The 19,790-nt window shown below is 34.6% G+C and overlaps 2 protein-coding genes across 2 annotated transcripts; one reads left to right on the top strand and one right to left on the bottom strand.

The window, feature by feature from the left end:
• Positions 1–276: 276 nt before the first annotated feature.
• glp2r (glucagon-like peptide 2 receptor) lies at positions 277–16,219 on the top strand. Its single transcript, XM_073866625.1, has 13 exons — positions 277–627; positions 3,268–3,364; positions 3,446–3,550; positions 4,870–4,991; positions 5,069–5,175; positions 8,143–8,299; positions 9,822–9,981; positions 10,084–10,144; positions 10,640–10,706; positions 12,665–12,749; positions 13,052–13,194; positions 14,351–14,392; positions 14,798–16,219. The coding sequence occupies exons 1-13, from the start codon at positions 535–537 to the stop codon at positions 15,131–15,133; spliced, it is 1,575 nt and encodes a 524-aa protein (XP_073722726.1). The 5' UTR covers positions 277–534; the 3' UTR covers positions 15,134–16,219.
• Positions 15,996–19,281, bottom strand: rcvrnb (recoverin b). Its single transcript, XM_055176497.2, has 3 exons — positions 18,706–19,281; positions 18,452–18,563; positions 15,996–16,131 (listed from the first exon to the last, which is right to left on the bottom strand). The coding sequence occupies exons 1-3, from the start codon at positions 19,084–19,086 to the stop codon at positions 16,013–16,015; spliced, it is 612 nt and encodes a 203-aa protein (XP_055032472.1). The 5' UTR covers positions 19,087–19,281; the 3' UTR covers positions 15,996–16,012.
• Between the last annotated feature and the right edge of the window lie 509 nt (positions 19,282–19,790).

The raw sequence follows: 19,790 nt of genomic DNA on the forward strand, positions 1-19,790 counted from the left end.
TTTCATGACCTTACTCAGTCAGTTTTAAATATACCAAAGTTATATTTTTGCAGAATGTGCTTTACATTATGATGATGTAAATAATAACATTAATAAAAATCACCTAAAAATCTAAGTTAAAATTCAAAAGGATCAATTAAGAATCAGTGATTTTGCCTTTCCTTCAAAATCATTGCTGTCTGTTTTAAGCATGTCACCGCCCATAACAAGCAAAGTTTCACATCTGAAAATGGTCTCTTGCCTTATCTTGATTGGCTGGGGAGTCTGAAGTGCAGCAGGAGTGAGTGAAACAACACAGACGTTCTCATTTAAACATTAGGCAAGCAAGTCTGGGAACTCCCTTTGATCGTGCACTGGAGAGCGTACGGTTCTGCTTAAGGTCATCCACGTCAAGACCGTCCACATTGAATGATATATAGAAATTTGATAGTGATGCCAGAAAACAATATGTGCGAGAAAGGGTTAGGTAGGCTGGGGAATGTGGCATGAAGTCGTGGAGCTTCTTTCACCTCGCGGTCAGGTGAATATTGAGCCATGTTTATGGTGCTGGTACAGTGTCCAGAGAAAAGGCTGGTGGACAGAGATTTTCTGCGTTGTGGTCTGTTTATGGTGGTTTACACTACACAGGTAAGAATGGATAACTTTCATATTCAAACGTTGTCTGGGGATTGTACTTGGATTTATTTTCTTTTCCAAAGTTCTGCAGACAGTTTTAAAAAATGTTGATATGATTTTTACTTGATCAACACACTTTATAAACGTTAGTTTGCTCATTTAAAGAGAAAAGCAAAGTCTTGAAACCAGTTTTGCTTTTTTTTATAAAGCAATATATCAATCAAAATCAAGTTTACTGTATGTTATTCTAGATGGCGCATGTGAACAAGCAAGATATGTAGATCAGTTTTAATATATATTTTTAAATGAAGGTCAACAGATAAAAATCTCTGTCCATGTGTTGCTATTTAAGTCCTTTTTCTACATACCATGAATTATTACCAATTAATCTTTAAATGCTGCAAAGAAAAGATGTCTGGATATGCTCCAGACATGATAATCTCTATTTGATTTGTGGAAAGCCGTAATGACGTTTTCCAAAAAATTATGATGTGATCACAACATTTATGATGCACATTATCTGAATAAAAATCTCAGAGTCTTATTTTATCTATAGTCTAAGGACACATTTTAGAAAAGGGTAAGATTTGAAGATCTCTAAACATACACGTTTTTCCACTGTAAGTACAATTTGTTTAGCTGCCTACAATGTTTATTGACTGTGTAAATTAAAGTCACCAAATTTGTTTATTTGTCTCAAATTCGTTGAAATTAATCTATAAGTAAACGTGTAGTAAACATTTTAAATAACACATTGAAACGACTTACACAGCTGATTTGATTCAACTTAAAATGTTAAGGTAGCTAGAATATTTTTATAGTGTACACTGTAAAAATGATATCAAATCAACATATATTTTATGTTACTTTAACTTAACAAATTAAGTTACAATTTTATAACATAACATAAAAATCATAGCATAATTATATGCATAGTCTTAGCAAAATTAAGTTTAATTTTTTTTACAATGTATACAAAGAAATTATTGAGTACTCATCATTATAACCTTGTTAGATTTCTGTAAAACACTTTACATTTATATTTAATAAGAAACTTAATTTCTTATTAATTTCATTTAGAGACTGTATGAAGTGTTTGCTTTCAAAACGCGATAAACGGCATTTTAATAAAAAATTAGTTACCACCAAAATCAGCATTGTATCTGGTCAGTATTAAAAAGTAAATTCTTAATTTTACGCAAAATCCAATACCCGCCATGTTATTCTGTCATCTTTTCTCCCTTTATTCCCAAAACGCGATAAACGTCAGTCCTCCTTCTCGGCAGAATGTAATAAATCCACTCAACAAATCACAGCGCTCCATTCCACGCATTGTAAACAACAATGGTGGCGCGTAGAATACACACAGAATACTTGTTTTCCTCATCTACTTTGTACTACGTGATCAACAAACAAACAAAAACAAAATAATACTTTAATAGCATTGATAAACCTGTGATGGTTTTCTGTGGTGGGGAAGAAACGTAAGCCGTCAAAATCGTATAATTTACGTGAGAGGTATTCGGGCGAAAGAAAAATGCCGGCTGTTGCTTGTTCTACCGACAGCATTAAGCTTCTGTCATGCTAACACATTGACCCCAGGAGATCTTATGAAAAACTTTCCATTATTTTACTCAATGTCAACGAAAATCGAACAGGACTAAAACATTTTACAGCTGATCGCTGTCAAAAACGTTTAGCGACGACGTCTCAAAGATGACAGCAGCAATGACAGTGTTCTTAATATGACAAAGTAAGTGTTTTGATTAATGCAATTAATGTTTATTTTTTTAATTAGTGTATACCACTAGTCAACTAAATGAATATAACATGGCAAAGATGAATGCACATTTATATATTGATTCAATAGATTTATAGCATTTTGAGGAAAAAGAATCAGTTTTTATAATAAATCTTTGAAAATCAAATGATGGATTTGAATGTTTAATGTTTTTATAACCTAAAGATGGTATGTGAAAGTTTGTAACAGAAAATAGTGGTTTTCATTTAGTCAATTTCTTGGTATAGAAAACATGTTTTTACCGAAATTAGTCAAAATGGATTTATTGCGTTTTGGAACCAAACTCTTCCAAAACGCTATAATTCAGTGTATGTTAGATTTACACAGAAGCATCTAAACTGCTGGTATGTGCTGCTAGTTCAACAGCAATTTTAACATATTGTAAATTCTGTTTATATGGCATTCTTATGACAACCAATGTTACAAAATATATCAGACATAGCACTGAAAGATTTTATATTTTAAAAAGGAAAGAATGTAAATATTTATCTGTTCAATGAAGCAGAAACCCAAATGTCTTTAAGATCAGCGATCAAAAGCAAACAACACGTCTTAATACTTTTAATTCTGTCATAATAAAAAGTGGAGGATTTATTGTCTGGGCACATTATTGCCAAAAAGGGAGAAAACACATACACCATCATCACACATGCTTTTTCTGTGTGTCTCTCTTAAATACTGCCATCTTGTGTTTGAAAAGTTCTCAAAAGGGTAATACATCAATCCAATAAAACCATCTGTTCTCATTATCATCATTTATCTACCAATGAAAACAGTGTAAAATTCCCTCGGATAGTTTATAATCCACATATAAACAGCAGTAAATGTTGTGTTTATATGGTTTTGTAAAGGTCATGGGCTCCAGCCTGGATGATCTGATTACTAAACGTGCTGAATATCAGGAGAACTGTACCAGAGCCCTGACAGCTACCTTTCCTACTGGAACCGGTAAATGAAAATTTATGCAGTTTATTCAATAAATAAACTTGAAGTTATTGCTCTTATTCCTTGTGCAAATCACTCCTGTAGAGATTTTCTGCAATGGAACATTTGACAAGTTTGCCTGTTGGCCACATTCATCTCCTGGGATCATATCTGTACCCTGTCCTCCCTATTTACCATGGATCAAAGAAGGTCGGTTATTTATTTTATTGTGTTTTATTTTATTCAACTGTGCAGTTGCCTTTATAGTGGTTAAATATCATTGTGGATATTCTCCATGTTGTGTGCATCGTGCCTGCAAATATGCTGGAAATCATAAACTAGGGATGCACCGATATGATTTTTTTTAGGGCCGATACTGATTTAAACAGACAACTGTTGGCTGATACCGATAGCAATAATAAACACTTGTATACAATACTATACAGTTGACCTACACTGAAAAAAAACGATTCATTGAATTTAATCAATTTTTTTAAGGTAAGTGGTTGCAATCAATTTATTTAAGCTACATTTCAACAAAAAAGATAAGTAAAGTAAAATAAAATATAAAACTTTTGTTTAAATGTAGCTTAAATAAATAGATTGCAACCACTTACCTTAAAAAAATTTATTAAATTCAATGAATCATTTTTTTTCAGTGTATTTATTTCTGCATCAAAATTATTTTTTACTAAACATGGATTGGATCTATTTAACATTCAACTGACCAACATAATAAAGAGGCACAAAATACACTAAAAAAAAAAGTATTCATTCAATTTACTCAATTTATTAAGGTAAGTGGTCGCAATAAATTTATTTAAGCTACATTTAAACAAAAGTTTTGTATTTCTAATTTTTGTTTTGTTTTGTTTAAATGTAGCTTAAATAAATTGATTGTGACCACTTACCTTAAAAAATTAGTAAATTGAATAAATATTTTTTCAGTGTAAGAATGTGTAAAAATTTTTGATTTTTTGTCTTTTTCCGAGATTTTGAAAAAAGCCCAGACCGCAGACATTTTCCCGAAATACTCTTACTCTGACCGCATGGCTCACTTGATAATCTCTCATGTGATTAACTACGTTATTTACTATTTTTTCCCCATCGCACGTCTTACAAACTATAATTTGTAAAGATTTTATTTTGTTTTGGAAAGTATTTAATTATTTAGAAAATTATTTTTAAAAATGCTGGACATGCAATTTATTGCCTTTACGCAGTTCATTATTAAACAATCATTATCGGCTTTTCTTGTGCTATCGCCGATATGCAGATGGTTTCAAATTCATCAAAAATTGGCCGCCGATACGTCGGGGCATAACTATCTTTTACCAGTTAAAATAAGAATGTGACCCCAAAATGACCATGGATGTTAACTGATTCTCTGTCATATCAATGATTTCAGATATATTGTAAATGAAATTTCAAATTCAATCAATTTGTGCTTGATTTCGAAAGACTTGTTTGACTTGTTAAGGTCTTAATAAACGCACTTAAGAATATTTTTAGTGTATTTGTCATTTCAGGCACTACTGGAAATGTGTACATGGAATGTACGGTCAACGGGACCTGGAAAACCGAGGAGAATTCCAGCATTGTATGGAGAAATCAGTCAGAATGTGAAAACCCTCATTTCTTTAAGTCTGAGGTGAATACTGTTGCCATACATTATAGTATGGTCACTATCATGATATATTTCCTACATTATTTTTTCTGCATTTACAGGAAGACAAAGTATTTCGTCAGTCTGTGTTGAGAGTAATATCCATCGTCGGATACTCGCTGTCCTTTTCTTCCCTTTCATTGGCTGTTTTGATAATGAGTCGTCTGAGGTGAGTCGATTATGTTTTGGTTCATTAACAATATACAAATATGCGCTTACTAATTATCTCTTTCCACGCCATTGACGAGATTTTGCTCGAGACCGCTATTATCCACCAGGTTGCGCACTGCCGCAACTTTTACAACCCGGAAGTAACGCCTCACAAGAAAGAACTCCGCATATGTGCATCTGATCTCTATCAAAAGCCCTGCTGAAAAATCCAGCATCAAACCAGCATGGACCAGCATGGGAATTATGCTGGTCTGCTGGTTTGATGCTGGTTTAGCTGGTGGTCACCAGGATGCCAGCACCAAAACACAACATATGCTGTGTCTTGCTGGTATGACCAGCATGGGATGTTGGTGCTAATGCTGGTTTGATGCTAGTTTAGCTGGTGTTTACTAGCATACCAGCACGAAAACACAACAGATGCTGGTATGACCAGCATGGGATGCTGGTGCTAATGCTGGTTTGGTGCTGGTTTAGCTGGTGTTCACTAGCAAACCAGCACAAAAACACAACATATGCTGGTCTTGCTGGTATGCTGTTTTTTTCAGCAGGGAGTCCTTCACAAAAATGGAATTATCTCAGTTTTTGCTCAAAATTTTGTGTTTTTGAAGAAAGCTACCCATATTTGAGAGGTGATAAAAAGAGAACCAATGAAGGTAGGATGAAACGGTTTTTTGTTTGAAAACAGTGCTAAAAAAAACAGCATACCATCAAGACCAGCATATGTTGTGTTTTGGTGCTGGTTTGCTAGTGAACACCAGCTAAACCAGCATCAGCACCAGCATTAGCACCAGCTAAACCAGGACCAAACCAGCATTAGCACCAGCTTAACCAGCACCAAACCAGCATTAGCACCAGCATCCCATGCTGGTCATACCAGCAAGACCAGCATATGTTGTGTTTTGGTGCTGGTATGCTGGTGACCACCAGCTAAACCAGCATCAAACCAGCATAGACCATCATAATTCCCATGTTGGTCCATGCTGGTTTGATGCTGTTTTTCAGCAGGGTTGTTCTTTCATTTGATATATTGTATGTTTATATATTTAAAGAAAAACATTTTCTGGCAGGCATTTAACTTTTGTGAAAATCATGAAAAATGCTGGCGCTGGCTGGCAACTTTTCTTAAAAAAGCTGGCGGGGAAAGAGTTAATATACTAACAACCTGTACCTTTTCTGTCGCTGGGGTGGTACCCTAAGGCTCTGTTTGTTCCTTTACAGCAGGTATACAACATAATGCAATTTTTACCTTGTTGGGTACATTATGGACATGTTGTGTACCTTTGAATGTACGGTTAAATGTTTTTACCCCGAACATTTAACTGGTTCACAATAGGTTCTTAATAAGTCCTAAGGGTATAATACTGTCCCCAAAAAGATTTTTATTGTGTTGTATTCATTAAAAGGAACCTTTAAGGGTACCACCCCAGTTGTACTTTTTCTGACTGTGTAAGGTTTTGTAATAAAATGAGGTTTTATCATAAAATAATTATGATATTAAGAATTAATATTTTCTGAATACACGCTAAAAAATGCTTGGTTATTTTTAACCCCCACCGTTGGGTAAAAAAGGGACAAACTCAGACAATAGGATAAATAGAAAATGTTTATATTTGACCCAACAATGGGTTAAAACAACTCCGCATTTTGCGTTTAAACAACTCAGCCTAAGGTTAAACTAAAACCCAATGGGTTGGGGTCGTCCATTTTTGAGCCAATACTGGATTGAAAATAAACCAGTGTTTTTAGAGGGTAATTGCTACTATTAAACATGTTTTCTTTTAAAGGATTAGTCAATTTTCTTAAAAAAATCCAGATAATTTACTCACAACCATGTAATCCAAAATGTTCACTGCAAAAAATGACTTTCTTACTTAGTATTTTTGTCTTGTTTTCAGTAGAAATATCTAAAAATTCTTAAATCAAGAAGTATTTTCTTGATGAGCAAAATGACCCAAGAAAACAATACTAGTTTTTTTTAGACAACAAATACACAATTTAAGTGAATTTGTGCCCAAAACAAGCAAAAATATCTGCCAATGGGGTGAGAAAATTTTACTTGAATTAAGTGTTTAAGAAAAACGAAATCTTATTTCACAATTTTTTTTCTCACCCCATTGGCAGATAACCCTGCCCGTTTCAAGGACAACTTCACTCAAAATGAACATTATTTGTCTTAAAACTAGACTTATTTACTTAGGTCATTTTGCTCATCAAGAAAAAGCATCTTAATTTAAGAATTTTTAGATATTTCTACTGAAAACAAGACAAAAATACTAAGTAAGAAAGTCATTTTTTGCAGTGTTGATGTCTTTCTTTGTTCAGTCGAGAAGAAATTATTTTTTTGTGAAAAACATTCCATGATTTTTCTCATTTTAATGGACTTTAATGGACCCCAGCACTTAACAGTTTTAATGCAGTTTAAAATTGCAGTTTCAAAGGACTCTAAACGATTTCCAATGAGGCATAAGGGTCTTATCTAGCCAAACGATTGTCATTTTTGGCAAGAAAAATAAAAAATATGCACTTTTAAACCACAACTTCTTGTCTATCTCCGGCCCTGTGATGCGCCAGCGCGACCTCACGCAATACATCATCACGTCAAGAGGTCACGGATGACGTATGCGAAACTACGCCCCAGTGTTTACAAGTGTGGAGAAAGAGGACCGTTCTGATGTTGTTGTATGTGCAATGATACTAATTCATGTCTTTGTGTCAGTTTATTGTTAATTTTTTATTTTTTTTAAGAAAATGGACTAATCCTTTAATGCTAAACTATAACAATGCGTGAACTTTTTTACTTTTTTTTATTTTTGTTGAAGATATTTTCACGCTGATTTTAGATCAAATACATTCACTTCTATCTTATCCGGTCAATTTTTTCTGTCCCAGTCCAGAGCTGGCTTCAAATATCTGATTACTAATTTTATCTTTCTCTAAACAAGCTAATTTTACCTGTCGATTTCAGGAAGCTACACTGTACGAGGAACTACATCCACATGAACCTCTTTGTATCATTCATACTTAGAGCAACAGCAGTCATTACTAAAGAGGTTATATTACAAGTAATGTATTCAAGTCTGCCTAATGATGAAATTGGATGGAACAGCTACAGAAATTCAGTGGTACAATTTTTTTTTTTTGTGTGTACACTGTCAGATAAAAAATGATCAAAAAGTGTTCCCAAGTTGTCACTGATACAGTACCCTTTAAAGGCACAATATGTATGTATGTATTGTAGCCTAATAAAATAAAGCAATAAGTCCCAAGAAGCAGTGGGTTGCATTTTATAACAGCTAAGGGGCGTTGTTAGGCACTGTAACACCACTGCTTTGCGGGGCTTATTGCTTTTATAAAACGGTTACTTCATATGCATAGCAGGATTTCATAAAATAAAACACAAATAAGTTGTAATTATATTAGTACAAATATTACTCTTCCGTCAAACAAAGTAGTTCCTCAAAATCAAGTGTGACTGAAACAGAGCGCAGTTCACAAAAACACAGACGCAGCAAAGACACAATGAAAATATGATTTAAGACTGTGGTGTTTATTTTTATAAATCAACATTCATCTAATTTATACATTAACATTTATATCATGCAATTGTTGAAGTGATGATCAAATATGCTTGGAAGCATGCTTAACTCTTTCCCCGTCAGCGTTTTTTTTTTTTTTTAAGTTGCCACCCAGTTTTAGTTTAATGCCTTCAAGAAAAATAATCTTCCTTAAATAAACACAAAATATATCAAATGAAATAACAGACCCTCTGCTTTCAAAAAAAGTTTCATCCTACCTTCATTTGTTCTCTTATCACCTAAAAGCTAAAAGCAGAGATAATTAAATTTTTGTGAATTTGAAGTTGGGTGAGATTGCCATCTAGTGAATAATAGCGGATTCTCTTTATTGACGAGATGACTCAACAATTTTTATTGACAATTACATTTTTGTGAATTTGAAGTTGGGTGAGATTGCCATCTAGTGAATAATAATATTATTAAAATATATAATATTAAAATATATAAAATTAAAAATATTATTAAAGACTGTGGTATTTATTTTATAAATCAGAACGCAGCAACAGTGGTGCAGTGATACTTACGTAATGCTGTCTGAACCGTGGGGTTACCGGGGTATTTTATCATGGATTAGAATGCGTTTCAACCAATCAGAATGAAGAACCAGAACGGGATGTTTATAATATGCAATAATCACTTGCACAGTGTGATATATTTAATTCAGTTGTGTACTTACATTACATTCAGAGAAATTCCTGATTTAAATAATGGCTCATCTCTACATAACGTCATTAAGCTTCGCCTTTGTTATTGTTTTATTGTGTAATAGCGAACTCTAGTGGTGAAAATCTAGATATTGTGCCTTTAAATAGATTCTATTATGAAGGTACAGATACCAATATTTACCTTTGAGGTACTAATATAGTGAATATTAGGCGCAAAGGTGTACTTTTAAAAAAGGGTACTGTCCCAGTGACAGCAAGGGACAATTTTGTCTGACATTGTTAAAGTACATGATTGCCAATTTAGATTTCCATGTTTTGTAATTTAGCTTACATGGCTTGTTATATTTTTATTTAGTAGCAAAAAAGAAGAATGCATAATTAATATAAATATGATAATATTCCAGATGTTTTTGATCTGCAAGGCCTCAAAGGTATCCATGGAATATTTTGTGGGATGTAATTACTTCTGGCTTTTGGTGGAGGCAGTGTTTCTGCACACGCTTCTGTTCACCGCAGTGCTGGCCAGGAAAAGACTTCTCAAGACATACATGATTATAGGATGGGGTGGGCTTTATTTTCATTACATAAAGTATTTGATTAAAAATTCTCCATGTTTGTTACTAATTCTTTATTTCTCCACCAACTCCATTTAACAACACCGTCTAGGCACCCCGTTATTATTTGTGATACCCTGGACTGTTGTCAAAGCTTTGTATGAAAATAAAGAGTAAGTGCTTTTTTACTTTAGATTGTTTCACTTGTAAGAAAACTGTTCTTGTAAAATCATTTGTTTTAGGATGTATTTTATGGTAGCAAACTGTATAGTATAATGCATTACAAATATTCATAATGCCTTTTAATACTCATTATAATACATTATATATTTTTATTTCATTTTGTTACCACTGTTATAATAAACTACTGATCTATACATCAATATAGTGCTATAGACTATAATATAGTATAAAATGTGATATAGCATTGCATTTGGTGTATAGGAATGTATTGTATATAATAACAATGAATAAGAAGTAGTTTAATCTATTATAAGAAGCTATTATAATAGTGATGATAGAATGTATTATAAGGCATAATGAATGCATTATAATGCTTTGAGAGTTGTGTATGCTTCATGTAATTGTGGTAGCATTTATTGTTTAATTTTGGCATGCATGTTTACCTACAGTACAAGACTTTACATTTATTTTATTTATATTTAAAGCTGTTGGTCCAATAACATCAGGTGGATCTGGTGGATAATCAGAGGTCCAATAACATTAGCAGTGATTGTGAGTATGATGCTCTGACAATTTTATATCATTTGAAATAATTTTTATAAAACCTAACAGTTAACTTAACTCAAACCATTTAAGTAAACCGGTTGCATAAGACCATTTAAGTTTTAAAACACATAAATTTAAGTACTGTGAACTTGATTCATGTGCAATTATGCACTTATATTTAAGTAGTGTGAACTTAAATATAAGTGCATAACTGCATATGACTCAATTTGTTTAAGTTCACAGTACTCATATGTATGTGTTTTAAAACAAATGCAACCGGTTAACTTAAATGGTTTGAGTTGAGTTAACTTTTAGGTTTTACAGTGCAACTGTTTTCTATACCTAATACATATACCGCGTTACAAATTATTATGCACATGCCATTTTTGTTTATTTTTCCAGTAAGTTTAGAAATTGTATTTTATCCTCAACACTTATATGACAGAATGGATGTCATTCTATTTAAATGAAATAAAAATGTCAAAAGATACTTTAATACTTTGAAAAATATGCAAGATATGCTGATCCAAATTATTAAGCAAGTTGTAGTTCTCATACAATATAAAAGGATCTTTTTAAAGACAAAAAGTGTACATTATCTTAAAAAAGCAAAGTATTTCCTATAACAATTTATATTTGGTGGATCTAAACCGAAATTATTGAACTATTATAAGAGTGATTAACAGTACAGAACGATTTGAAAGAAAAATAAACAAAAATGGCATGTGCATAATAATTTGGAACGCGGTGTAATTAGTATGAAGTGGGATAAGGATGGTTGCTCCAATCTCTATAGGACAATTTGTATTAAAGGAATATTCCATTTTCTTAAAAGAAAAATCCAGATTATTTACTCACCACCATGTCATCCATGATGTTGATGTCTTTCTTTGTTCGGTCGGGAAGAAATTGTGTTTTTGAGGAAAACATTGCAGGATTTTTCTCATTTTGATGGACTTTGGTGGACCCCAACACTTAATACTTAACTCAACACTTCACAGTTTTTTTTCAACGGAGTTTTAAAGGACTCTAAACGATCCCAAACGAGGCATAAGGGTCTTATCTAGCGAAACGATTGTCAGTTTTGACAAGAAAAATAAAAAATATGCTCTTTTAAACCACAACTTTTCGTCTAGGTCCGGTCCAGCGTAGTGACGTAGGGAGGTCACGTGTTACATATAAAACGCACATTTGCGGACCATTTTAAACAATAAACTGACACAAAGACATTAATTAGTATCAGTTGACATACAACAACGTAGGAACGATCCTCTTTTAACACACTTGTAAACACTGGGGCGGAGTTTCGCGTTCGTCCTCTGTGACCTCTTGACGTCATGACGTATTGCGTGGGGTCACGCTGGTGCATCACGACCCAATGTAGACTAGTAGTTTAAAAGTGCATATTTTTTATTTTCCTAAAATGACAATCGTTTTGCTAGATAAGACCCTTCTCCCTCGTTTGGGATTGTTTATAGTCCTTTGTCAAGTGTTGAGTTAAGTATTAAATGTTGGGCTTTATTAAAGTCCATTAAAATGAGAAAAATCCTGCAATGTTTCCTCAAAAAACATAATTTCTTCTCTACTGAACAAAGAAAGACATCAACATTTTGGATGACATGGTGGTGAGTAAATTATCTGGATTTTTCTTTTAAGAAAATTGAATATTCCTTTAACATCTGTTCTACTGTCAGGGTTTAATGGAAATTTCACAGTAATTTTATCTTCTCATCTCATGCTGGTCACAAGCAGTCATGAGATTCACCCGTAAAAGAGATGTGGCTATTTCAATGTATGTACAACAAATGAAGAAATGGGTAGAGCGTGGTGCAAAGGCTAGGTCATGGGTTTGATTCTCAGGCAGGGTACATAAATACAAACTGTATATCCTTTAATGCACTTTTGCTTTGAACAAAATCATACATGTGAATGCCAAACATGATGCACTTTCATGTCTCTTTTAGGTTGTTTTTTGCATTTTTCTTAAAATCATCAAACTTTTGCTGTCAAAGTTAAAAGCTGACCAGTTGAAATTCACTGACTACAGATACAGTTAGTCACTGTTCACCCAAAATATGTACTTATACGCCTAAAATACCAGGGATAGGAAAGTTAATCTAAATATTCAGACAATTTAGTGCTATAAATATATGTATTTAAAGGCAATAACATTGCAGATCAACAAGTGAATATCCCTAATGTTTGCATATATTTTCATATAGTTTGCTATGAGTGTTATTCAAACAAATGACTAAAACAAATAATCACACACATTATTTTATAAAACTCTGATTGATTGACAGCTGCATTAATTATGAATAGATATAAACATGTCATAGTCTTTGTACCTCACAGTTTAGCCAAAGCAACACTTGTGTTGGTTCCTCTGCTCGGTGTCCATGAGATCGTCTTTACCATAATCATTGATGAATCGGTTGACGGAAGCAACCGCTATGCTCGAAACTTCATCAATCTAACCCTGAGCTCTTTCCAGGTAAGAAAAAACGAATGCACTGGTACAAACACTGTCAATGTGACACAGTCCTAATATGTACCATCTAGTAGTGTTGCAGTTCTTGAGACCAAGAACCGAGACCGGTCTCAAGACCACTTTTTAAAGGTCTTGGTCTCGTCTTGGAATTGACCACTTTTTTACTTTGCCTCGTCTCGGTCTCAGACAAAGAGGACTTGGAATTTTATTTCAAGACCGGTCAAGACCACAACTGATGACACATCACAAATTTATTTTTTATCATTAATTTTATGCAGTTTATTTAGGTTTGGCATATGATGTTGGCATTGTTTAAGCATTGTTTAAGTTTCTCCCAATGACAATGTTTCTAATTTTATTACTAAAAACACCTGCATTGTGTTAAGTGGATGGCAAGTCATGGAAAGACAGTTCAGAATAAATGTTGATTTCAGCTCTTTAGTGTTTGTTCACTTTTATTTGCTTATAGACAAAGATAAATTCCCACATATTTTATTTATTTATTCATTTAACTGACACTTTAATCCAAAGCGACTTACAAGTGCTATATATGTCAGAGGTCACATGCCTCTTGAGCAACTAGGGGTTAAGTGTCTTGCTTAGGAACACAATGGTGTGTCACAGTGGATTCGAACCCGTGTCTCTCACAAAGGCGTGTGTCTTATCCATTGCGCCATCACCACTCATATCTGCAATGTCTTTGATTATTTTATCAACTTCTCTGATGGCATACACACACGCATGCATGCACGCACGCACGCACGCACACACACACACACACGAAGTGCCTAATCATATGCATATTCCACATTTTATCATAAGTGTTTAAATGCAGTCACTTGCACTGGTCTTGGTCTTGACTTGGTCTCGGCTTGTCTTGGTCTTGACTTGGTCTCGACCCTTTAAAGTCTTGGTCTTGTCTCGGTCTCGCCTGTCTTGGTCTTGGTCATGACGTGGTCTCGGTTTAGGTGGTCTTGACTACAACACTACCATCTAGTACAGATATGTATTTTGTATCAATATGTACCTGCGAGTACTTACATGAGTACTAATATACACTCTTTGGGTACTTTTTAAAAACGTACCACCTCAGTGACAGCTTTGTACCTTTATTCTAAAAGAGTGTAAAGATTCTGACCATCTGCTTCATTGTTCATAGGGTCTCATAGTTGCAGTGCTGTATTGTTTTGCTAATGGAGAGGTAAGATTCATGTTATGATTTTTGCTTTATTATATTTAAAGATGCATTATGTAACTTTTTTGATTAAAAGTCTAAAATTAGCTATTGAGCAAGTACTTAAAAGTCTCCTTACCCCAACAGCAAGCTTTTAATAATGATTTATAATTTAAAAAAAACTTTAATGAATTAAAATTTTTAAATGTTAATGCTTTAAACAAAGATGGTGATCAACGTCGGTATGGATAAACCAGATATCAGAAAACAGACGATGCACACAGTATGCACACTTTTAGAGACATTAACCAAGAAATAATGTATAGTTGTCTGTGTGTAGAAAAATCAAACTGAAAATACTTTCACATTTCAGCTTTATGCGAGTAAGAATATCTTTGGTTAAAAAAAATCTATTTGAAATTTATCCTCCAGGTCCAGGCTGAGCTAAAAAAGAGGTGGCAGGTGTTTCTTTTTTCCCACCGCTTTGAGGTCCACAACTGCTTTGCCGACATGCATCCCAAATATTTGTGGAAGTGTTCACAGAAGAATCCCAGACAGGCGGCAGAACAGAGTGAATCCAATACAGAAGGAAACCACATCATCACCCAGGGACAACTAATGCAAGTGTGTGTCCAATCAGCTGAAGATGTCCATTGTGGACGAAATACAGGCCTGGAGTTTTACACCAGAAAGAGTCTGTCCAGCAGTGATGGGGAAATGACTTTCGGAGAAACAGTCGAGGAAGTCATAGAGGAGAGTGAGTTTTAAATAACTCACTGTTTTTGGTTCATTCTTGGGATTCATTTTTGTATAAAAATGTAATTGAGATGTTTATTTCTATACTTTAATCACTGTAAATTGTGTTTTTGATATGTTTTTTTGTATGAAAGGACTATTGAAAGGATATAAAAGGGCTAAAAATATTTTTTTCAGGAAGCTCTGCAATGTAGAATTTCATTTTTTTTCCACAATTGTTGTAAATAATGCATCAACAAACATGAGATCATTGAGACCTATGGTAGTTTAATAAAAAAAACACCTGGTGTATAATCTAGATTATAAATTGAACTTTGTGGCTTTGATAAGCCTCATTTTTATATTCACTTTATAAATATGGTCATAATAGTCAGTCCATCTTTGGCTGAAACACAAAATGCTGCTATTACATCACATTTCAGAATTTTTCATTTTGAAACACAAACTGTGTTTACTGTGTAAAAAGCATTAAGTAACAAAACTAATATTTGGATGATTTTTTTCATGTGAAATATTACAAAAGGCTATGTACATAATTCATGTGTTACACATGCACAGTGTGGACACAGGGACTGAATACAGTATATTTTAACAAAGGACTGCTTGCATGTTAAAGGAAAAGTTCGGTATTTTACACTTAAAGCCAGATTGTTCATGATGAAATAAAACGGTTTTGACTGAAATTTGGACATATGATGCTGACCCGACAATTTTCGGTTTCTGTTGTATCACCCACTACCTGAAATATGTGTTATTTTGGTGAACGTGCCTGTACACAACTGAAATCAAAAGTATAACATTGCACATACACTTTTACACATACATTATTTATAAAAAAAATATTTCAAGATGTATAAATTAATTTGCATGGACAAAAATTATTTTAAAATCTTATTGCTTCTTCTCTTTGAGCCTTTCTTGGACCTTTGAGGGTTCATCAAACTGAATCAGTCTGAGGATGTTCTTATTCTCCATGACTCCTTGAATGAACTCTCCCTCTGATATTTTACCTGACAAGAAAAAAAACCAATAACCTGTCAATTTTGTTCTAGAAAAATATTCTTCAAAGCTCAATAAAAGAAAAACTGTCTATTAAAACCTTTCCTGTATATGTATTTTGTCTGGAGTAACATGAACATTTTGTCATTCACTGTAAAATGACGACACTTGACCATGCGTCAATATGTTGACGCGGAGGGTACCCCTTTCGCGTCATTTTTTGACGAACTAGGGACTTCAATACTATGAGGTACGCGAAATTCTCTTTCCTATTTTCTTACCATTTTCTACCATTTTCGCGTCAGTTTAGGGTTAGATTTACATAATGACATCCCTACCCAAACCTATCCCTAACCCCAATGTCAGGTGACAACTGTTTAATTTCGCGAACCTAATAGTATTGAAGTCCCTAGTTCGTCAAAAAGTGACGCGAAAGGGGTACCCTCCGCGTCAACATATTGACGCATGGTCAAGTGTCGTCAAATACTGACGCCATGGGTGTGAGACTGTGTTATACAGTGGGGCAAAAAAGTATTTAGTCAGCTACCAATTGTTCAAGCTCCCACACCCAAAAAGACGAGAGAGGCCTGCAACCTCCGTCAAAGGTACACGTCAACCACGAGAGACAAAATGAGAAAAAAAACCCAGAAAATCACATTGTCTGATTTTTTTAAGAATTTATTTGTAAATTATGGTGAAAAATAAGTATTTGGTCAATAACAAAAGTTTATGTCAATACTTTGTTATATACCCTTTGTTGGCAATGACAGAGATCAAACTTTTTCTGTAAGTCTCCACAAGGTTTTTACACACTGTTGCTGGTAGTTTGGCCCATTCCTCCATGCAGATCTCCTCTAGAGCAGTGATGTTTTAGGGCTGTCGCTGCAACTCAGATTTTCAACTCCCTCCAAAGATTATTGAGATCTGGAGACTGGCTAGGCCACTCCAGGACCTTGAAATTATTCTTACGAAACCACTCCTTCTTTGCTCGGGCGGTATGTTTGGGATCACTGCCATACTGAAAGATCCAGCCACGTTTCATCTTCAATGCCCTTGCTGACGAAAGGAGGTTTTGAGTCAAAATCTCACGATACATGGACCCATTCATTCTTTCCTTAACTCGGATCAGTCGTCCTGGTCCCTTTGCAGAAAAACAGCCCCAAAGCATGAGGTTTCCACCCCCATGCTTCACAGTAGGTATGGTGTTCTTTGGATGCAACTCAGCATCTTTCTCCTCCAAACACAAGAAGTTGAGTTTCTACCAAAAAGTTATGTTTTGGTTTCATCTGACCATATGACATTCTCCCACTCTTCTTCTGGATCATCCAAATGCTCTCTAGCAAACTTCAGACGGGTCCGGACATGTACTGGCTTAAGCAGGTGGACACATCTGGCACTGCAGGAATTGAGTCCCTGGCTGCATAGTGTGTTACTGATGGTAGCCTTTGTTACTTTGGTCCCAGCTCTCTGCAGGTCATTCACTAGGTCCCCCCGTGTGGTTATGGGATTTTTGCTCACCATTCTGGTGATAATTTTACCCTACGGGATGAGATCTTGCGTGGAGCCCCAGATCGAGGGAGATTATCAGTGTTCTTGTATGTCTTACATTTTCTAATAATTGCTCTCACAATTTATTTCTTCACACCAAGCTGCTTACCTATTGCAGATTCAGTCTTCCCAGCCTGGTGCAGGTCTACAATTTTGTTTCTGGTGTCCTTTGACAGCTCTTTGGTCTTGGCCATAGTAGAGTTTGCATTCTGACTGTTTTAGGTTGTGGACAGGTGTCTTTTATACTGCTAACAAGTTCAAACAGGTGCCATTAATACAGGTAACAAGTGGAGGACAGAGGATCCTCTTAAAGAAAAAGTTACAGGTCTGTGAGAGAAAGAAATCTTGCTTTTTTGTTATTGACCAAATACTTATTTTCCACCATAAATTGCAAATAAATTCTTAAAAAATCAGACAATGTGATTTTCTGGATTTTTTTCCTCATTTTGTCTCTCATAGTTGAAGTGTACCTATGATGAAAATTACAGGCCCCTCTCATCTTTTTAAGTGGGAGAACTTGCACAATTGGTGGTTGACTAAATACTTTTTTGCCCCACTGTATATTTTTGCACTTACTTTAAGTTTTTAACTAGGATTTGCAAGTCATTTCAACTATCGTGTGATGACTTGCTGTAACTTATTAAATCAAGCTGAATTTGCTTTGGTTATGTCAACTCATCCGTAGTCAATACAGTTGAATTGACTTGTAAATCCTTATAGATTACACATAAAAAAAAAATTCTGTGTAATTCATGATCATGATGTTCAGTACAAGTTACTCACCATTTTCTTTTTTCCCAAAAAAGGCCCAAATTTTATCTGTTCGTTTTTCTGGGGTGTTCTCATCGTCTGGAAGGTTTTTCTGGTCTTCTTTAGAGATCATGTTGAATATTGACTACAGCGAGGAGTGAACAAGATTAATCAGCAACTTTTACAAACACTTAGTTAAAAGTTGAATTTTGAGTGTGTTTAAGAGAGTACCCCTACACAAAAATACAGCAAGAAAAAATACAATTTCTGCAGGTTTACTATCTCACCTTTACAATTTCATGAATCTCATTTTTCGTAATGGTGCCATTCCTGTCTACATCATACAAAGCAAACGCCCACTCCAGTTTCTCAACGGTCTTCCCTGAAGATGTCAGATGCAGAGCAACAATGTACTCTTTAAAGTCCAGTGTCCCATCGCTGTTGGCATCAAAGCTCCTAAAAACGTGCTGAGCGTAAGCCTTCGGGTCTGCATCAGGGAAGAAACTGGCGTATATACGTTCAAACTGCTCTTGACCGATCCGACCAGTAGGGCACTCCTTCAAGAACTTCTGGTACCAAGCACAAAGCTGTTCCTCTGTGTACTTGGTGTTCATCTTCAGCTCCTCCAGAACGTCTTTGGAAAGAGCTCCACTTTTTGCATTGCCCATTTTGTGAAGAAACCTTTGAGACGAGCGCTCCTTGAAAGCTTTCAACCAACTGTCTAGTAATTGCACTGGCTGCTATTTAAACTCAACTCAGTACAGTTGTGGATTACAGAGGATTAAGCTGTGATTATAGCTCAACCGTCTTTTAATTTGATAGTGAGAGATTTTCAGGAATATATCATGGCAGGAGTTACAAGAGCGACTAAGCCTATGGGCTTATGTACTTCTTGATCGTATTTAATACATTTGGATTAAATCACAATATGGTAGTGTACCATTATAAAACTAATTGATGTGGTTCATGTGTTCCTGTAGCTCAGATGGTGGAACATTTCATAAGCAATGCATATGTCATGGATTTAGTCATAGAGAACACATACAGATATATGAAGATTGAATGCATGCACTCTAAAGCTGTTTTGGATGTCAAATGCATAAATGGTTTAAATGTACAGATTACCACAAACTGGATTTTGTAGAAAAAAGGTACAAAAGCTGTCACTGAGATAGTACCCATTAAAGGGGTCATCAACCATTTTAGATACAGATATAACTGTAACACCTTATAAGGTTGCATTTCTTAACAAATATTGCATTAGCTATCATGATCTAACAAAGAACAACAATTCTACAGCATTTTTAATGTTAATTTTGGCATTTACTATATTGACATTTAATAATATTAAGAAGAATTAATACATGGGTCA

This window comes from Misgurnus anguillicaudatus, chromosome 4, assembly GCF_027580225.2.
Source record: "Misgurnus anguillicaudatus chromosome 4, ASM2758022v2, whole genome shotgun sequence".
Classification (NCBI taxonomy): Eukaryota; Metazoa; Chordata; class Actinopteri; order Cypriniformes; family Cobitidae; genus Misgurnus; species Misgurnus anguillicaudatus.